The 18,482-nt window shown below is 49.2% G+C and overlaps 1 protein-coding gene across 1 annotated transcript; it reads right to left on the bottom strand.

Moving 5' to 3' along the window:
* Nucleotides 1–400: 400 nt before the first annotated feature.
* On the bottom strand, nucleotides 401–17,911 carry SLC22A4 (solute carrier family 22 member 4). The gene is made up of 10 exons (XM_042826464.1): nucleotides 17,489–17,911; nucleotides 13,257–13,360; nucleotides 12,907–13,061; nucleotides 10,675–10,846; nucleotides 9,199–9,325; nucleotides 7,326–7,426; nucleotides 6,181–6,395; nucleotides 5,351–5,533; nucleotides 4,001–4,136; nucleotides 401–3,122 (listed from the first exon to the last, which is right to left on the bottom strand). The coding sequence occupies exons 1-10, from the start codon at nucleotides 17,879–17,881 to the stop codon at nucleotides 3,047–3,049; spliced, it is 1,662 nt and encodes a 553-aa protein (XP_042682398.1). The 5' UTR covers nucleotides 17,882–17,911; the 3' UTR covers nucleotides 401–3,046.
* Between the last annotated feature and the right edge of the window lie 571 nt (nucleotides 17,912–18,482).

Here is an 18,482-nt window from a genome sequence, read left to right as displayed (position 1 = left end):
CTGACAGCTGGGATTGCTTCTTTCCAGCAAGCCAAAATGACACCATAGTCAAGGCCAGGTTCACAGTGAGAATCCAAAATATCACCATAGCCAAGGCCAGGTCGAAGGTGCAAAGCCCAAATGTTGCCATGGTCAGAGCCAGGTGCATGGTGCAAGGACAAAACAGCATCATGGTCAATGCCTGATGATGGTGCAAGGCTGAAATGCTGCTACGGTCAAGTCCAGGTTGCTCACAGGGAACTGGGAAGAGCAGCTTCTTGCGTGGAAGAGTTTATTTTGAGTTTTTATTTTCATAACTTATGCACACTAAGTTCATTTCTAATTACTTATTTAAACATCTTTATAAATAAAGTGTTAAATTTAGGAGACTTTATATTTCAACTACAAAATACACAGAAAGTAGGTTACACAATGCTAGTGTATGTTTTATTCCAGTAAAGACAGGAGTTCCCAGGTGACAACAACTATGTGTTTATGTGTTCTTTAAGGTATCCAACAAACCAGTGTCAGATCTTACTGACGATAAGAGGTTACACAGAGAGACCCAGGTAAATGTGACAGAGGAAAGAGCTGAGGCCCAGTGCGATCGGTGGGAGCATCCAGTTGTGCTTCCCTCCCATCCTCTGGTCAGAGCTGTGTGTGCATCTCCCAGCTGAGGTGAGCACACAGGTCCCACAGTGAGCCCACTGAGCATCTGACACACAGCTCACTGAAGACTGCAGTGAAAGTCTTGGGTTTCTCATCAGAAATACGTTTATTTTCTGTCAACAGTTACTAAGCCAATTCTGTTTTCTTCAGCTTTACAGTTAAAAATTCAGTAACTTGCCAGAATCTGGCACTCCTGCCCTCCAGATTCATCCCTCTATGATTCTTCAGCAGGCTGCTGCTCTTTGAGTTCCTTCAGAAATCCCTGTTCTGGCCTGGGAAAGCTATGGTCAGAGGACAGAAATCCTCCTCACAAGTGCTTCATCAGCTGAAGCAATCTCATTTTCTCATTCTGACTGTGCTCACACACACTGAGTCCGTATAACAACATCACATTCTTGTCAATAATGCATTCCACTCTTGCTTTTTTTTTTTTTTTTTAATTTGCTATTAAAAATACTAAAATATGACACTAGCTTTTGATCAATGGTAAAAGCAAGAAAAATAAGACCAATTAAAACAAAGCATTTAAAAAAAAACACAACCCCCTTCCTTATTTAAAAAATGGAATCTAGTTTTAAGATACTAAAAAGTTCAAGAATATAAAAATATTTACCTTTCAGAAATACTTAAGCCTACAATCACATAAAATAAGTATGAACTTAATATAAAAATCTTCATAAAAATACAGGCCACCTATATTTATCCAAGCCCTCAGACCTGTCCTACGCCAACAGGAAGGTTTTGTTCAGAAATCTAGTTATGCTTAAACAGTTATTGGATAGATCAACTTTGCAACAAGTAAAATGAAGAATTAAATACTGCCGTCACTGAGGAAATTCCAGTTTGAGAAGGGATGAGGATGTGGGTTAGCCTTATGGCACATGACTTTTATGGCAAAAAGCATGACTGCAGAGAATTAATATTAAATTAAGTAGTATTGCTACGTCCCAAAGAGCAGCTTGAGATGATTGCACGAGTTCCTTGCATTTAAATGTTATAAACCTTTACAGTTGTGCTTGAACTTACAGGGAGATGCTCACTTGCTGCAAAACGCCAACATGAGACAAATTGCCATGAACTCTCACATTAAGAGAGGAGACTGCATGCTTTTGTTGGCCTTAACGGAATGTGAATCACCACTAAATGGTTTTCATAGAAGATAAAAATCTGCCTACCCAGCCTGAGAGATTTCATGCAGCCAAGAAGTCCAAACACAACCATTAAATAGAGCAGTAAAAGGCATTAAACTTCTTCTCAAACTATGCAGTGCTTGTAAAACAGTAGTAGCACAAATCTACGCTCTACTACATTCAACATTTCGTCTCATGTAGCTTTGCTGAACTTTAAAAAGAAACCACACACATAAGCTATAGGTCTTGAAAAACAAAATACTGGCTTTGTCAGCACTATTTTTGCTTTGGATAAAAAAAGAAAAAAGAAAATAAAAAAAAGTATGGTCCCCAGTGAGCCCTTTTCAGTTCTTAATAGCTGCACATTACAATCTCTTGTACAGAACATCTGATTTTTGCAAGCATCAAACCTCCTTTAAATTTGTAAATGGCACAAAGGTTTCTGTAAAGGCTTGCAAAACTGAGTTTTCTCTGAAGGTACAGCATAATGTAGCATATATTCAGAGGAGAAATGAAATGCTTTGAAAAAGAACCACAAAAAGATACAGAAGTTGCTTATGTCAGTGTACTATGAGAAACACAAAAGCTGAAAATGCAGAGCATGTTTGAACAGGACCACTTAGTCGATAAAGCCTGTTTCTTTTGAAGGTGGGCATGGCCCATCTAAAGGAATCAGCAAGCTAGAGCCCTGCTCAGTCCTTACACCTCAACACTGGCGAAGCCCAGCGGCTTCAGCAGGCTCAGGCCTGATGAAAAAGCATCAGCTTCTATAGGGACACATGGATCAGAAGTGGATCCCAGGCCTTGGTTACAGATTTCAAATGAGGCTGGGATCTTTCCTTCAGAGATGTGTGAGATGTTCAAAGGCACAGCCAGCTTCCCTTCCTGCAGTCAGTACGCACAGCATGAGAAAACCACCACCATCACCGCTGCTGCCTTCTTCCTTTTCTCTTAGCAGCTTTCAAGGAGTACATGACAGAGTGCACTGTATTAATACTCCTCAAGTTTAGCACATGCAGACCTTTGTTTCTCAACAGGAGCTGGACCTGCTGACACACTCCAGGAATCAGAACACTGAATTACAAACTAAGAGCCCTATGGGAGCAGACAGCATCTGTTCAGAAATTAGGTACATGGGTACAGTAGCACAAGGGACAATAACTACAGTGCCATAGCATTGGCTGTTGGGTTTTTGTTCATTTTCCTGTGGCAGAAAATGCATTTTGAAGTCTTGTTCTTCCAGCCCCTCGGAGTGTGTGCGTCCTTCTTCAAAACGGTGTCGTGAGAGTTTTAGGACTCTCCTTTGAATTCCTAGTGCCAGTGGTTTGTTGCCCATTCCTGAAACTGAAAGCAAGTAAAAGACTGAGAAGGCAGAGAACATTCTACAGAGTGAGAGCAGACACCGAGCCCTCCAAATTAGCACTGCTAAAATAACCATGTTACACTACTGATACAAACACTGGAAAAAAAACAGGCCTTCTCTGGAGGATGCCCTTCTGGATGGGAGAAGGAAACAACATTCTGAGCTTCAGCGTGATTCACTGACCGTAATTCAGTTACTTCATTCTGTTTATGCAAGATGTCTGCAAAGGGAATCTGGACATCAACTGCAGAGCTAAAAGCAACGTCAGGTATATGAGAAGTCCCTAGCTGCAAAAAAGAGCAGCATGCTCTTATCAAGGAACTCGGCCTGAGAAATCTTCTTACCCTGAAAGCACAATGTCAGCTCCTTTACCAACCAGGCATTAGCTACAGGCAATTCCATGTGCTTGTTTTGTTTGGTTGGCTTTTTGCCCTAGAAGGGCAAATTCTGTTCACTCTCCCTCACAAGGCTGAGTGGTGTATGGTGTCTATGCAGCTGCACTTGAACTAATTCAGTCTCCTTCTGCACTGATTTCCCAACCACAGCCACTAGCAAGCACTGTCTGCACTGCATCAGCACTGCAATGTATGACACAGATTTCAGTGGGCACATCTGCTTAGGGTACCCAAAGCAGCACCTGGTGGGGGTCAGCATTTATTTGCAATGCTCACCTTCAAGCACATCAGTGCTCAGGTTCAGAGCTGACTGTAGAATTAACAGCAACAGATCTAAAGGGCACTCTGAAAGCTCTGATGTTTTGCAATAGATCCGATGAAATGTTTTCTCATTGTAAAAAGAGATTTTGTACAAAGAAGCCCTGAATTCTTGTGGAAGATGGGATGAATGAAGGCCGACTTACCATTTCACCTTCAGCATTTGTTCAAAGCTCTCAGGCAGAGCACTGCCATAGCTCTCAGGAAGAAACAGAGTGAGGATCCCTATCAGCACAGTCAGGCTTCCCATGAGGATATATGGTAGGTATCTGTCATAGGCACCTGGCAGAACACAGGACAGGAGAAGATCAATTACAGGGCCACCTTCAACGAACCCACGCATGAAGTTTACATTTCAGATGTCATTGCAATGCAGATTTCATTTGGAATAATGCAGCGAAGAGGCCAAATTCAGACTAACGGACCAATAGGGGGGGGGAACTCTTACATACTTTCCTCTTTGGAAGCAGAGGAAGCACCTGATGGAACTGTGGGTATCCCTGTTCATTTAGATGGACTAGATGAGCTTTAAGGGTTCCTTCCAACTCCAACAATTCCATGATTCTACAAAGCGTCACTGCAGGGGCAGACAGGAGGCTCTGACATTGGTCTGCTCAGTTTCTGATTTAGAGCATGAAAGCAGCGGCCCCTGCCAGCAGCCTGCAGTTAGTGCACCAGCATTCAGAGTGCAGGACTTTCATCACAGCAACACAGAACTTCAGAGGTCTTTCAGTAAAGGGATTAGCTAGGAATTAAAGCAAGGCAGAGAAAGGACCAAACTGAACTTGACAGCTTTATTTTGTAGTTGGGATATAGCAGCATGATTTCCAGTGTGAGGAATAAGCTAGGATTAAAATGAAGACCTCTGGGTATTTCACATTTGGAGCCAAAGTTTGTGATTTGATCTCCTCAGTGCTCATGAGCTGGACAAACTGCAAGGGCCTGATTGAGCTGTAGCAAATTTCAGCAGCTCACCAGTTCCTCCTAAAACCTCCTAACATTTAGAAAATTAGTCTGATGGCTGCAACAAGACTTTTTAAAGATTGAGCCTATGGGAACCCGCAAGAAAAACATAACAATAAAAGCTTATTCCTGTCTATATCTGTTACTGCTACTTAGGCTGCAGCAGAGACTGAAGACCCCAAGGAGCATCACAGCCATTCTGTCTCTTATTTCCCATTTGCATTGCACAGTCTTTGTGCAGCACAAGTCTTTGTGCATCAGAATGGGATGTTAAAGAATGTCACAAAAAAAACCAAACTCTTTGGGAAATGAATACTTCTGCTCATAGATCGAAATGTAAACAGTAAGAAAAAAAGGCAGAATGAATGTCAAGGTGCCTGGCTTAGTGCAGAATATAGAACTCAGACCCAGTGTGAGAGAATGGACTTAGAAGACAGCAAATGGAGAGGGCTAAGAGCTGAACCTACACCTCAGAAGCTCAGGTAATTTTACGGGCAATTATGCAACTCAAGGTAGAGTTCTGGATATCTCACCCAGGTAAACAAAGTAGGGAGCAATGATGCTGCCCAGCCTGGAAGCTGTGGACATAGCCCCGACTGCCATGTTTCTGACCAGCGTTGGGTACAGCTCCACATTGTAGACATAAAGCATTGAAAATGCAGCTGTGATGCCAAACTTTCCAAGCATCACCAAGCAAACGGATAGGACATTGAGATCTGGAGGAGAAAGATAAAAATCAAGATGAATGAACAACACTCTTTGCTCAGTCCTTGTATTTCTTTTACCTCCCAAGGTCCCTATTTTGTTTTGTTTTCCCATAGGAGTTGTGTGGGATTTTTTGTTTTATTTTCTTGCTAATTTTGCAGCCTATTGGTCCCACTTGGCTGCAGCTTCCCTGCTGAGCGCACTGCAGAAGGCACAGCTTGTTGTGTACTTTTCAGTTTTTGCTTTTCTCCCAGTGAAAAGGCATTCTTGAAACAGAATAAAATTCCATATTACACAGTAACGAAGCACAAGTGTAAATCCACCCCTATTTTGCAAAATTCAGTGGAGGTTTGCACACAGTGAAGTCTGGGAGGCTTGCAGGATGGTTTCAGCCTCTCTGCATAAGCAAATAAATCACAGTACACTTTTGGCTGGTTCCCTCGCCTATAAAAAGCTCAGAAATCTGACACAACAATTGAGAGCAGTGTGCAACTCAGCATATATGTGTGCATTGGAAAAAGAATCATTGCTAGCAATCGGCACAAATTCAACCTCAGATCCCAAGTTTGATCAGAGTTTCCATTCATTTCACAGAACCACGAGACAGAAGCATAAAACACGACAAGGTTTTATTTAATGGGTGCATTGGATCTTGTACCTGTAGGAACCAGCTTAATGAAGAGGACAACACCTCCTCCCAAAACCAAGGTGCTGGATATGGAGTAGCGGCGAGGCAGGGAGCGCAGGAGCAGCCAGGCAATGATGTATGCTGGGACTTCAATGACTGCTGAAAGGAAGCAGTTGATGTAGGCATCGCCATGCAGGTTTGGAGTGCTGAGGGAAAGGCCAAAGTAACCGACGGAGGTGAAAAACCTGAGAAAAGCAATAACACCAAATGATCCCCGAAACATTGTGCTCTGAACACCTCCGGTGTTGCCTCAGAGGTTGCTACAAAAATCAGATGTCGCAAAGCATCACCATGGACACCATGGCTCAGCCATCTCAGTGGCAGCCCATCTTTCTAACTCTGCCATCCCTTCCAGTGACCACATCCACAGCAGCTTGCAGACCTCGGATTTCTCTGTCCTTCCTCTGCCTTCTACACCAAGTGTGAGCCTTTGTGGAAGTCGCTCACAAAGGCTTTTCCCTGCAGTGGGCTCATTAACAACGACAACCACAAGACTAAGAAGCCTCGCATGCCAACTGTGGCATGCTCCACTGATGGGCTCTCCCACCCTCAGCAGTCTGCATACATCTGACTTTAACCTTCATAGCAGAGCTGGATGTTCAGGTTTCAGACCTGCCCCCCTACAGCATCCTGAGTGTGCTGGCCAGGTCCCTCCTGTGGGGAAATAGATACAGAAAGGGGCCACAGTTTGCCTGCAATGCACTGCTCGGTCCTCACTCCTCGTGGCTGCCCAGGCAGGGACCAGGACCTCACAGATAAGAACAGCACAAGCACTGGCCTTGATTTTGGTGCTTGTTATGCTACTGAGATGCTGCCTCTGCTATGAGACATTTCTCTTCAAACAGAGGCTACAGAGATGGGAGCTTAAAAAAAATTACACACACAGGTTGTTACATACGATTTCCTTGCTTGTTTTACACTGACTTGAGGCTACACCTCCACACCTGTGTGCTAAGGCAGCACAGGTGCAGAGGCTACTGAGGGACATGCACCAGCCAAGGGCTGTTTGTGGGCAGGCACCAAGGCTGAAACTCATTATCTAAACCTGTGACACGTGCCCTCAAATCAGAGATTGTTCTATTGCCTGGGTACTTTAGGAATACACATTTCCTTACCACAAAAGTAATGACATAATAGTAATAGTTGCAATGTTTCGGGTTCGAAATAGGTCCAGAAGGATAGCCTTCTGCTGCTGCTGAGGCTTCGAATCCTGCATCTGAAGGAAAAAGGAAAACAAAACCAAAAAAATTCCCACACACCTCAGAGCACAACAACCTTTGCAAACCAACAGCTCGGGCAGTAGGAAGTTACGACTGCACTGGGATAATGGGTCAGCCCAAGTCCTTAGCGGAGCTGGCGCCTGCACCAGCAGCACTCTGTGGTGGCTTGATTTTTTGGGTCAAAAAAGGCAGCATTTGGTACAGCTGCATTGTGCACACAAATTAGATGGCCAGAAAGGCACATTAATACTTCCTCAAGGATCTAACACAGTCCTTCCAGGAGCAACCTCATGAGTGAAGGCGTTTTTCTGTGCGTGTGCGCTCGTGCACTCGGCTCTCTTCTGCTCATCATTCAGAAGGGTGGGAGATAAATGCACAACACCAGTTCAGCTGCCTGCTGCCGGCGGGGGATGGAGACTGATGCTGGGTCTCAGTGCAGAGGCCAAGGTGAGCCGGTCAGCACCCTGCTGGGGCACGGAGCAGCCCAAGCAGAGGTCAGTGCTGGCAGCCAGGCTTCCTCCCAGCCCCAGAGCGAAGATGAACCTCCTGTAATGAAGCCCTGACCCTCCTGTGAGGGGAAAAGAGGTTTCCCTTTCCTAAGAAGGAATGATAGTTTCTGAAGGATATCTTTACAGCAGCGTTTGAACAATACTTCAGTGGGAAGATTCAGGTGCAGCCGTCACCCTCAGGCTGCTGTGGACAGGCTCTTGGGATGCGAGGTTCCCACGAAATGAGCACAGTTGAGCTGCTGCTTGGTGCCAGAAATGCACAGAGTGATGATCTGTACTCAGCTGACAGAGCCTGAAAGGTCACATCCAGGATGAAGGACAAACTGAGAAGGATAACGCTTCCACGGTGCCCATAGCTTCCCATAGATGGAACTTGCACTTGAATTTACAGCACCACAGATGTTTGGAAAAGAGCTCATCAGCAGCTCAGCCAAAATTTAAGCGCAATAAATTGGTGCTGCCAACTACAGGGGCAGCGTGCAGCATTTTGCTCCAAGTGTCGCAAAGGGTGTGTAGTGCTTTGCTATTGCTGTACCAGGAGATGTCAGGAGAAACACTGCAAGTGCTGGTGAGACGCAGAAATTCAAACTCAGCACAGACCCATGGTCACCATCAGCTTGGCCTGGGTTCTTTCTGAGACTTCAGGAGCTCCAGAGTGGGACAAAGCTCCTGTAGGGAGGCAGGCACGAAACCCAGCCGTTTCACAGCTGTAAGCAGTTCCTCGGCTTTCTCCTTTTCACCAACAAACATGAAATACAAGGAAAAAAAACAGGCCTACAGAAGAACTTCATGTGATTCAGTGACTTTGCCTTAGTCACGTGCTTTAAGTGCAGCTCCAGCACTTGCTGCCCTGTGCAGCTGGAGCATCCCTGGGGCTGCACAGACCCTGCACACGTGGACCTGGACTTAGTGCTCACGTGCAGCCCAGCAAAGGGCCGTAGTTAAAGTACAAAGAGCTGACAGTGCCCCAAGCTGGAATGGGGTCAAACTTGTCCTCCTCAGGCCTCCTCGGTGCCCCCAGGGTGAAGCAGAAGCTGGGTCACCCTTGCTCTGAAAACCACAACCAACTTCTGCTAAAAAAGTTTTGCTGCTAGCAAAGCAAGCCAGGAAGCAAGCCCTATGGCTGCTCATCTCGCACCGCTGCCCCAACACTTACCTGAGGCCAGCAGCCCTGCCAGCCTCTGCGAGCTGCGGCTGAAAGCCAGTTCTGCTCTGGCAGTTTACAACAAGCCAGAAGCGATAGGATGTGTGACACATACCTCTGTGGCATCAAAAAGCACGGCTGGGGCTGGGGTGTTGTTTATTTTTGCAGCCTTTCGGATAATAACTTCTGCCTCTTTATATCTTCCCTGGGAGATCAGCCAGCGAGGGGACTCAGGAATGATCCTGCAATGAGTTTCAGAATAAATGACTCAACGCTTTTCACTGAAGTAAGGCATTATTAAAACCACATGGATGCTCTGTATGAGTGATGCTCTCAGTCAGCAGAGAAGCATGCAGGCAATGCAACCCATCCCACTGGGACCAGGGGAGGACTGGGGCACAAAGGACGTGTGTGTCCTCGTGCTGAAGCAGAAGTGTGGGCACTTCTCCTTGAGGGCTGCTTTCATTCATTGCTGCCCCCCAGCAAGCTGCACAGTTACTGCACAGACATCAAGAATGGGGGCAGTGCTACCAAGGTTTAGAAAATTATTCACAGGAAATAACACACGGTGTGGGAATGCTCTAAATGTGCAGAGGGTGCATCAAAAAGCTCTGTGTCATAGGAATCCTATGTACAAAACATGACAATTCCACCACAGATCTGATGCAGGCTCTCCCAGGCAAAGGATGGTGGCCGTGTCCCTGATGGCAGTTTTCAACCAATTCCAGGCACGCGTAGAGCAAATTAACACCAAACACAGGACAGAAGGCCTCATCCTTCCTTAACTAAACCCTCTTCCCTTTCCAACCCAAGACATTCCGTTATTCTATAATTCCTTTACCAAGCAGCTCCCTGGAGGGCTAACCCATGTCCTGGCTTTGAGTGCCATGTGAGTTCTATCAGCACCACATTAACTCCATACCGAAAGCAGCAATCTTCTGCATGCTTTGATAGAGATTCCCACCAAATTGCAAAGCAGGACTCTGAAGCCTTGCCTTAGGGACATATTTCTCATGCCTCACGGTGCCAATCCCATAGCAGAAATCTGAAAGCTTGCATGCAAAACCAACCTCTCCATCGAGCAGCAGTTTGGGACAGAGGGATACACAACTGTGGTAAAGGACTCTGAGACATTTCAAGTTAAATGAGCAAAATAACCCTCAGGGGAGAATTGGACCAGATAGCACAGTGAACTGCTGGCCTTTTGCTGAGATCTCACAGCCCAGCAGCAGTTGAATCCTCACTAAGAATGACTTAAAGGAAAAAGCAGGGAAGAAAAGTTAAGAGCAGATCACTGGGCAATTCCACAGGGTAAGCTGAGAGGTGATTAGCAATGCCTGGAGTCATAAGGCAAGTCGAAAATTTCCAAGCTGCTCTGGAAGCTGGTGAAAAAAAAAAGCCCATGGCAGCATGAGGATCAGCAGACGGTTATCTGAGCCCAGAACTGGCCAAAAACAAACCCAAAAAAACAGCCAACAAAGAAAACATCCCCTTCCCCTCCCCCCCAGCTCCACCTCAAAGCAAATCCCTTCTCATGGGAAAAAGAAAATCCACCAGAAGGGGAGGAGGCGCCCAGGACACCCACACTCACCACCAGAGCGGAACGCAGAGCAGCCCGGGGAGGGTGAGAGCCAGCAGCAGCATCCGCCAATCTCTGATGAAGTAAGCAAACAGGGGCAGCAACATGTAGCCAATTGCAAAAAATATGCAAACTCCTAACGTAGAGAATATAATACGAACTGATTTGCCAAGAATTTCTGTTCCTGTTTAAAACAAGGGAGGTTGGATTAGCAATTTAACTCTTTCTGGTCGATCACGACTATAAACTTTAGTGCATTTACAAAGAGATAAGCTGAACAATGGCAGAAAAGAGCAGTTCCTCTTAAGTGACACTTCAGTGGACTTTGCCAAGGAGAGCAGTTCCTGTGTTATTGCCATCAGAGCTGACAGGTCTCACAGAGGGCTCAGAGCAATTTGGATCACCAAGCTCTCCTCTGCCGCAAATTAAGAAAGAAACAGCTGGCAGTATCTTTTAATGAAGTCCTCCTCTTAGCATCATAAATGAGTTGGGAACAGAAATAAAGGCAGCCACGTGGAAATGAAATGGGAAGGCTCTGTGCTTTGCTCCCAGCAGATGGGAAATACTGAGCCCCAGCGGCAGCCAATGCCCCCAGCAGCAGCCAGAGGTTTGTGTGAAGGTGAATGACCTCTGCTTGGGAAACAAAATGATCAGAGAGCACCTAAATTACCTTTGATAACCTCATATCTGAAATACAGATATGTATTGTACAGATATGTTCCACAGCTCTGTTAAGCCCAGCCCTGGGCAGGCTGCAGGTGCTATTTGCTCTGCATTGCTCAGTGCTGGGGAGCTCAGCCCCTTCCCAGGGCTTTGGTTTCCCAGCTGGCAGATTGGGATCCCAGCTGCCCCCCATCCCAGTGCCCCCACCTGCAGCACAACCAGTTTGGGGTTAACAAATAATTTGCTGCTGAAGGAAAACTGGTCTGTGGGTGGGAACCAGTGCTGCTTTATCTCTGGGAACACAAAGCTGCACTGCCAGCAGCACGCTGTGGCTGCAGGGCATGAAACAGGAGGACAGTGGTCTCCGATAGCACTCTGTGGCTGCAACCAGCATCGCCACATGACAGCAGCCAGCAAGAGCTGTGTGACACAGCCTGGGGCCAGTGCAACACCTAGCAGTGAGAACTGGAGACGTTGTAAACCATCCCTGGAGGTGGACAAGGCCAAGGATGGGTCCCCGGCAGCTCGAGCTGGTGGGGAGCAGCCAAGTCATGGCAGGGGTGGAGTTGAGGGGGCTGTAAGATCCCTTCCAACAAAACCATTCCGTGATTCTTTCATAACCATTACATATAAATAGAGGGTTTGTATCACTACCAAGCCAATAGGAGCTGACAACTGCCAGCTACAATTCCCTTCTGCTCCTTCCCTGCCCTCATTCTCCAGACCAGGAAATGGCAATTCTGGGCTGAAACCAGCACACCTTCACAAAGCAGTGTTGTTTTACAGCCCCAGCACCTGAACACAGACATTTTGAGCACAGCCCTACAGCTCTGCCAGGAGCTGCAGCAGAACCCCAAAAAATGCAGCTCCACAGCCACAGCACTGCCCCATGTTTCCCCTTGGGAAAATAAAGAGGGATTTTGTGGCTATCCAGAGCCATCAGGGTCACCTGTATTGCCCAAAGCCCATAACTCTGTACTAGTAGATTCCCATGGCAGATGCAGCATAATGGATGCAAGGTGATGGACGCAGGGTGATGCTGGGGGCCTCAAACTGGCCCCAACCAACCCCTTCATGGTCCCAAATAACGCAGCATGAGGGGCAAAGCTGACCTCAGGATGGAGGGAGGTGACAGTGGCTGGCTGTGACATAATGCTGCAGGAGAAGCATGCTACGTGCTGTCCATGGCAGTGCTGCTCTGCTCTGAGGTGTGCAGATCCCTCTGCTGCTGGGGCTGGGCAGGGAGGAGCCCCAAATGCTGCTGCTGCCAGCCCTGTTCCTGCTGATAGCAGCCCTGAGCCTCCCCCCAACTCCTTCCCTTAACAGACAGGAATGGGTGGCTGTGTTGATGTTTGCTGCACCCACCTTCTTCTCTAAGCCTACAGAAAGTACAGGCTCTAACTAATTACTTGAAGAGATCCCTTAAGGCATCCTGGAGGAAAAAAAAAAAAAATCATACTGGCCTAAATTAGTAACCGTACCAACAAGGATTTAATGCTGCCCTTAATGAAGTGCAGATTAAGAAGAAAAAAATAATAATACATTAAGCAAGCACTTAAACCAATGCAGATCAATTCCTACCCAGTATGAAGGCCACCACATAGTTGGAGATCTGTCCCATGCCCACTATGAGGAAGAGCACTGTGAACATCTCCCAGCTGTTGGAGAAGATCTGCAGGAAGCTGAAGCCGGTCTGCACAGCCATGGTCAAGAAGAGGATGCTTTTCCTGCCGAACCTGGGGAAGGACAAGGACATGGTTGGGAAGAGGGGATCTAGCTGTGGTGAGAAATGTGGAACTTCTAAAGAAGCTACAGCACGTTTTGATTGAAACGTGGAGAACTGGGTTTTAAGCTCCCTTATGGGTCCTACAGCCTCCAGTTGGGGCTGATCCTGGACTCTGCCCTGCTCTGAGCAGTGCTGGCAGCATTACCTGTCTGAGAGCTGCCCCGAGACGAAGGAGCCGATGAGGACACCCACGAAGAACAGGGATGTGGTCAGTGGCACTTTCCAGTCGTCCTCACACACCAGGTTCCACTGCAAGAGAAGGGCCCACATTCAGCCTCTGTCACGCAGAGGAACTCTTGCTTCCCAGGAACGTGCCCATTTCCATATAATTTGGATGAATTCCCCTATCCTCAGCGCTGGGACTCTGAGGTCTCTGCTGTCAGCATGCAGCTGCCCGTGCCCATGGGACTGTCTGCATCCAGACCTGATAGAATCACAGAATCACTGTGGTTGGAAAAGACCTCTAAGATCACCAAGTCCACCCCCTGCCCATCCCCACCATGCTCACTACCCACATCCTCAGGCTCTCTGGCTTGTGGGTTCGACAGAATCTATGTGAGAGCGTACACAGAACAAACTATTTTCTCACACAGATGGTTTTGCACGTTCCCTTTCCCCCTGCAGCCTGCAGGTGCTCATCGCTCACCCTCGCAGCTGGGACGAGCTTTGGGACGGGAGCCAGGATGGAAACTTCCACCCAGCACCCACACAGAGCTTAAAAAATCAGAAGAGCACTACGAGTGCAGCAGGGCTTGCTGACACCCCAATGAGCAGCCCTGGCCAGGGCACACCTATGGGGCTCTGCAGAACTTCAAATGGATGAGACAAGCGTACCATGAAGGTAGGCGGGCCAGCCCCAGATCAAAGTGCAGTGTAATTTCAGTAATTAGCTTTGCTATCGAGAGCAGGGATATTGCCTCTGCCAGGATTCGTCCTTTGGAGAGGAACCAGGAGGTGTGCTTCAACCCCTTCAATCTGATTAGTACCTAAAAGAAAGCATCTTGTCCCTGCTGGGAGGGCTGGGTAGGCAAAGGCCAGGACTGGGCACTCATCTGTGATTATCTTAATTGCACTTGATAAAATGGAGGGCAAAGGTAGCTGAGCAGAGCTCTGACACTTGCAGGGATCATAGAGTCATGGAATATCCCAAGCTGGAAGGGACCCATAGGGATCATCATCTCCATTTCCTGAAATGTTGGAGTAGGGATGCTGCTCTCGGAAAGTGTGCACTGGGATCTGTGAATCTTGTCAAAGGGAATGGAGATCTCTGTAAACCTGGTGGAAATCAAACCCTGTATTAAAAACAAAGCGAAACTCAGCTTCAGGAAACGGGACACGAAAAGCAAGAGTTTCTTCAGAAAAAAAAATGAACAAAGGCAAGAGGGCTGCGCCTGCACGGCGCAAGCTTGGGTTCCATGGGCCTCAATCCTGGGCCAGCACTGTGCCACTGTGCCACTGTGCTGTGCCCTCCTGTGATCTCCCAGCACTGAGATTTCCAAGTAAGAGTTGGTGTAGAAGGTTCCTAGAAAAGCCAAAAAGACAGCGAACAAGGGAGAAGGTTTCCAAGTTGCCATGTCCTGACTCGCCCAACTTTCTGCAGTCAGCAAACAGTGCGGTGCCAGAATGCGCAGCCAACACAGACCATTACTCAGGACATGAAAATGTGACACCCAGCAAATAGATGGAGCTGTGGCAGCTGTCCCCAGTGACCCTGACCCACTCTGGCTTCAGGCTTGCATTGGACACCAGGATGCTGCTCTGGGAGCACCAGGAGGCATCCCGACAGCTCAGGGCTCATGGACTCAGCCCATGAGTTGGAAATGAAGCCTCAGGATTAATATTTGTCACTAGTTAATCACAGAATCGTTGATTGGAAAAGACCTCTCAGATCCCCAAGCCCAACCCAACCCACCCCACCATACCCCACTCCCTGGGCAGCTGTGCCAGCACCCGATGGCTCTTCCAGAGAAGAAATTTTCCCTAATATCCAACCTGACCCTGCCGTGATGCAACGTGAGGCCATCATCTCTTGTCCTAAAAGGGCAGCATCTCAATGCCTGCTTCTGCACTGCTGGGTGGGAGCTGAGGAGGGGTCAGCACTTCCAAAATGCCTACACAAAGCCAAAGGCACCAGCTGAAGACACACTGATCCCGTGCTCCGCAGCGCCTAATGCCTCTCACCAGCTGTCCCATGACACGCTACACAGACAGCAGGAATTGCTGACATTGGGTCAAAGCCCTGCACATCTGCAGGATGCAATATGCAGCATGGAGCAGCTGGTGGTGGGCTGGGATTTCTGTCTAAAGGCACTCACTGCATTTGACAAACAGAAAACGCACACACACAGCCGAACTCACAGCCCCCCAGCACACCTGGGGCTGCTCAGCAGAACGGTGCTGCTGATGGGGGTTGCTGCACTCTGTGACACAGAGCTGCACCATGCATAGACAGGTGTCCAAATGGCCTCTGCTGGATTAATTATCCATTAACCAGCAAATAAGTAATACTGTAACGTTCCAGGCCAAGTGCACTGCAGAGCAAAGTTCAGGTAAGCTTCCAAGCTTTCACCACCAGGAATAAGAGTTGGTTGTGATTACTGTTACCACACCAAAAGGCCCTTTGCTATTGCGCCAGCACTTTCCCTTCTCTGTCATCTGTTTTCAGATCAACCCTGTGACTGAGCCTGGGATGCTCTGCCCAGGGGATCTGCACATCCCCACACAGCCCAGCACGGAGCTGGCATCCCCCAGCCTGCTCCATTCCAGCAGCAGTAACAGGATTTGATGCAACTCAATGAATCGAACACAACCTCCGGTGTTTCATCCTGTGCCATCCGATTCTATTCCTCTGCTGAGGACGGTTTTGCAGCCTGCCTGATGATGTGTCCAGATTTGTCTTTATGAACACAGACAGAAATGCTGGGCACAAAAATCAGCATCACAAGTTTAACCAAACTGCTCCTTTTCATGGTTTCATCACTGCCTGCTTTCCCCGTTTCAAAACTGAACCCAAAATCTTTCCCACATGTTCATGCTGTTCTGAACAACAAGAATCCTTCTCCATCTGGTCTACAGATGGGTACCAAGCACTTGGTTGCCACTGAAACTGAGTGTGCTCTGGCTCCTTGGTTCTGCCCCAGGTCCCCAAGGCAAACCCCACAGTGAGCACTGGGGGCTGAGCACATCGAGGATTGCTGTCCCCTCCCTATGTCTTGCTGCCACTTTCCCCTCCCCCACATCGGTGTCCCCATGCCCCTGGCTCACCCCACAGCTCCTGGCAGGATCTTGCCCAGCCGTGCAGCAGTTTTTGGTGGCAGATGGCCCTGCTGAGTCACCAGGGCTGCAGCTTGTGCCAGCCACTGCTGCCCACACCCCAAGCACAAGCCATGGGCTGCACGAATGGGACGTGACCCTGTGGTACCAGCAGGCTTAATGGTGGCGTTGCTGAGCACGACCTGGACAGGATCCCGATCTCCACAGCTGTGCACAAGCCTACCCCAAGGCCAAGGCTACAGTGGCCTCAGTCTGTGTGGGATGCTCTGCTCCCTCCCGGGCCACTTGGAGCCATCCTAGCTGGGGACACTGCCCATCCTGGGACACTTGGGGCCACCGGCTGCCACACACTAGTGTGAGCTGAGCCGGTTATTGCCATCACCCTCTGATACAACACCAAAGAGCACAGCAGACCCACATCTTTTGGGGCATCACACTGTGCTCTAGCACAGCTCATCGCCAGCAGAGGCAGAGAGCCCATCTAAATCAAAACCACAGAAGCGCTCCTGTGGCAGTCACCACTGATGTCCCCATGTCCCTGCCATTGCACAGGCTTATGGTGATGCCGTTGTACAGGCTTACAGTCGAATAGGGCAGCTTGGCCACGGGCTCACACCTCAGAGCCAGCTCCCCGACCGACCACTGTCCACAAAGCCCCCAGTCACCAAAGCCCCACACGCTGTGTCCCTTGGCAGTGGTAGCATCCTCGTGCCAAGAGGTGAATCAATGGGAATTAGCCAGGACGCTCAGCGTGCCAGCAGGGAGAAAACAGCAGGAGGAAACAGCAGGGAGAAACCATCATGCTTCTATTTTCAGCCTCTCTGCCACAGAAAATCCCTCTCCAAACAAACCGCGCCGGCGCTCGAAATGAAAACACACAGCGATAACACGGGCTGCTGCAGAGCTCCCGCTCACCTCCCCCAGAGCATCACCTCTGCCCCAGCCCTTCTATCAGGCATCCGACACATTCTCTCAGGAATTCGCCCTGCGGGAGGTGGTGTCCCTCTGTCCCTCTGTCCCCCTCTGTCCCTCTGTTCCCCCACCCCGGGGATCGCCCCGCGCCTCCGCGCCTCCGGCAGCGCGCACCGCACCGCACCCGCGCACCTCGGTGACGACGGTGGAGCGGTACACGTCGCGGCTGTACTCCCAGCCGTCCAGGCACGGCTCCTGCTCCAGCTCCGCCAGCTGCACGTCGATACCGGGCCGCAGCCCCAGCGCCGACAGGTTGACGAGCGCGTCCAGGCGGTAGCGGCGGCAGCGGCTCGGCTCCGTCAGTCCGCCGCGCAGCTCCAGCGGGATGCTGGCGTTCCGCCACTCATCGCTCAGGTTGGCTCCTGGCGGCACAGCGCAGCGGTGCTCGGGGATACCGGCCAGAAACACGGCCGACATCCCGTTGAAGCCGTTGGGGATGATGCTGGCGCTGAGCAGAAAGAAGACGAGGCGCTGGAAGCGGCCCCACTCGCCCAGGAAGGCAGTCAGCTCCTCGTAGTCCCGCATGGTGCTGCGTGAATCTCCGCGCCTCTGCGCGCCCCGTGCGGAGCGGCTCCTCCCCTGTTCGGCCCCGCGGGGCGGTGCGTCCAGCTCCGAGGATCCGCTCCACCGCCCCCCGAGCCGCTGCGGGAGTTCTGAGAGCGTGGCTCCGCAGCCCCGCGCTCTGAGCACCTCCTGCTTCCCGGCTGCTTCCCGTCACAGCCGACAGAATGCGGTGCGGAGCTTTGCGGTCGGCGGTGCGGAGCGGGCATGTGCCACAGCAACTGGGCAGAGATCAACGCAGAAACACGTCGGTCGCTCTGACTGTAATGCCGCCTGTTTATTTCCGTGGAAATTACAACAGCGACAAAGAGACTGATAGAGCAGATTCTCAGCTCCAAAACACTATTTTTCAACGTAGTCATCACCACTAAATGTGCGTTTTTGGCAGGGATGAACAAGAGTTGCAGCTGGGCTCCTACAGATCTTCACCGGGGGAGATGACCCACCTTTTCACAGCTGCTGGGAAAACACACAGTCACAACACACAGCTGCCCACACAGCCTATCTTTCACTGTGCCAACATCCACTGTTTGGTCTCATAAACATTCAGCGAGCATCGATGAAT

Source organism: Centrocercus urophasianus, unplaced genomic scaffold (genome assembly GCF_019232065.1).
Source record: "Centrocercus urophasianus isolate 14NV4802_14NV808 unplaced genomic scaffold, USGS_Curo_1.0 seq_26, whole genome shotgun sequence".
NCBI lineage: Eukaryota > Metazoa > Chordata > Aves > Galliformes > Phasianidae > Centrocercus > Centrocercus urophasianus.
The sequence above is the reverse complement of the archived record's forward strand: the minus strand, read 5'-3'. Positions and strand labels throughout refer to the sequence as shown.

What these genes read in the sequence shown, in the direction of transcription:
- SLC22A4 (XM_042826464.1), bottom strand. Translation starts at nt 17,881, where the DNA reads ATGCGGGACTACGAGGAGCTGACTGCCTTCCTGGGCGAGTGGGGCCGC. An exon ending in GCTCCACCGTCGTCACCGAG is followed by an intron (nt 13,361 to 17,488) that starts GTGCGCGGGTGC and finishes CTTCTCTTGCAG; the next exon opens with TGGAACCTGGTGTGTGAGGA. An exon ending in CATTAAGCTGGTTCCTACAG is followed by an intron (nt 5,534 to 6,180) that starts GTACAAGATCCA and finishes TTTCTCCTCCAG; the next exon opens with ATCTCAATGTCCTATCCGTT.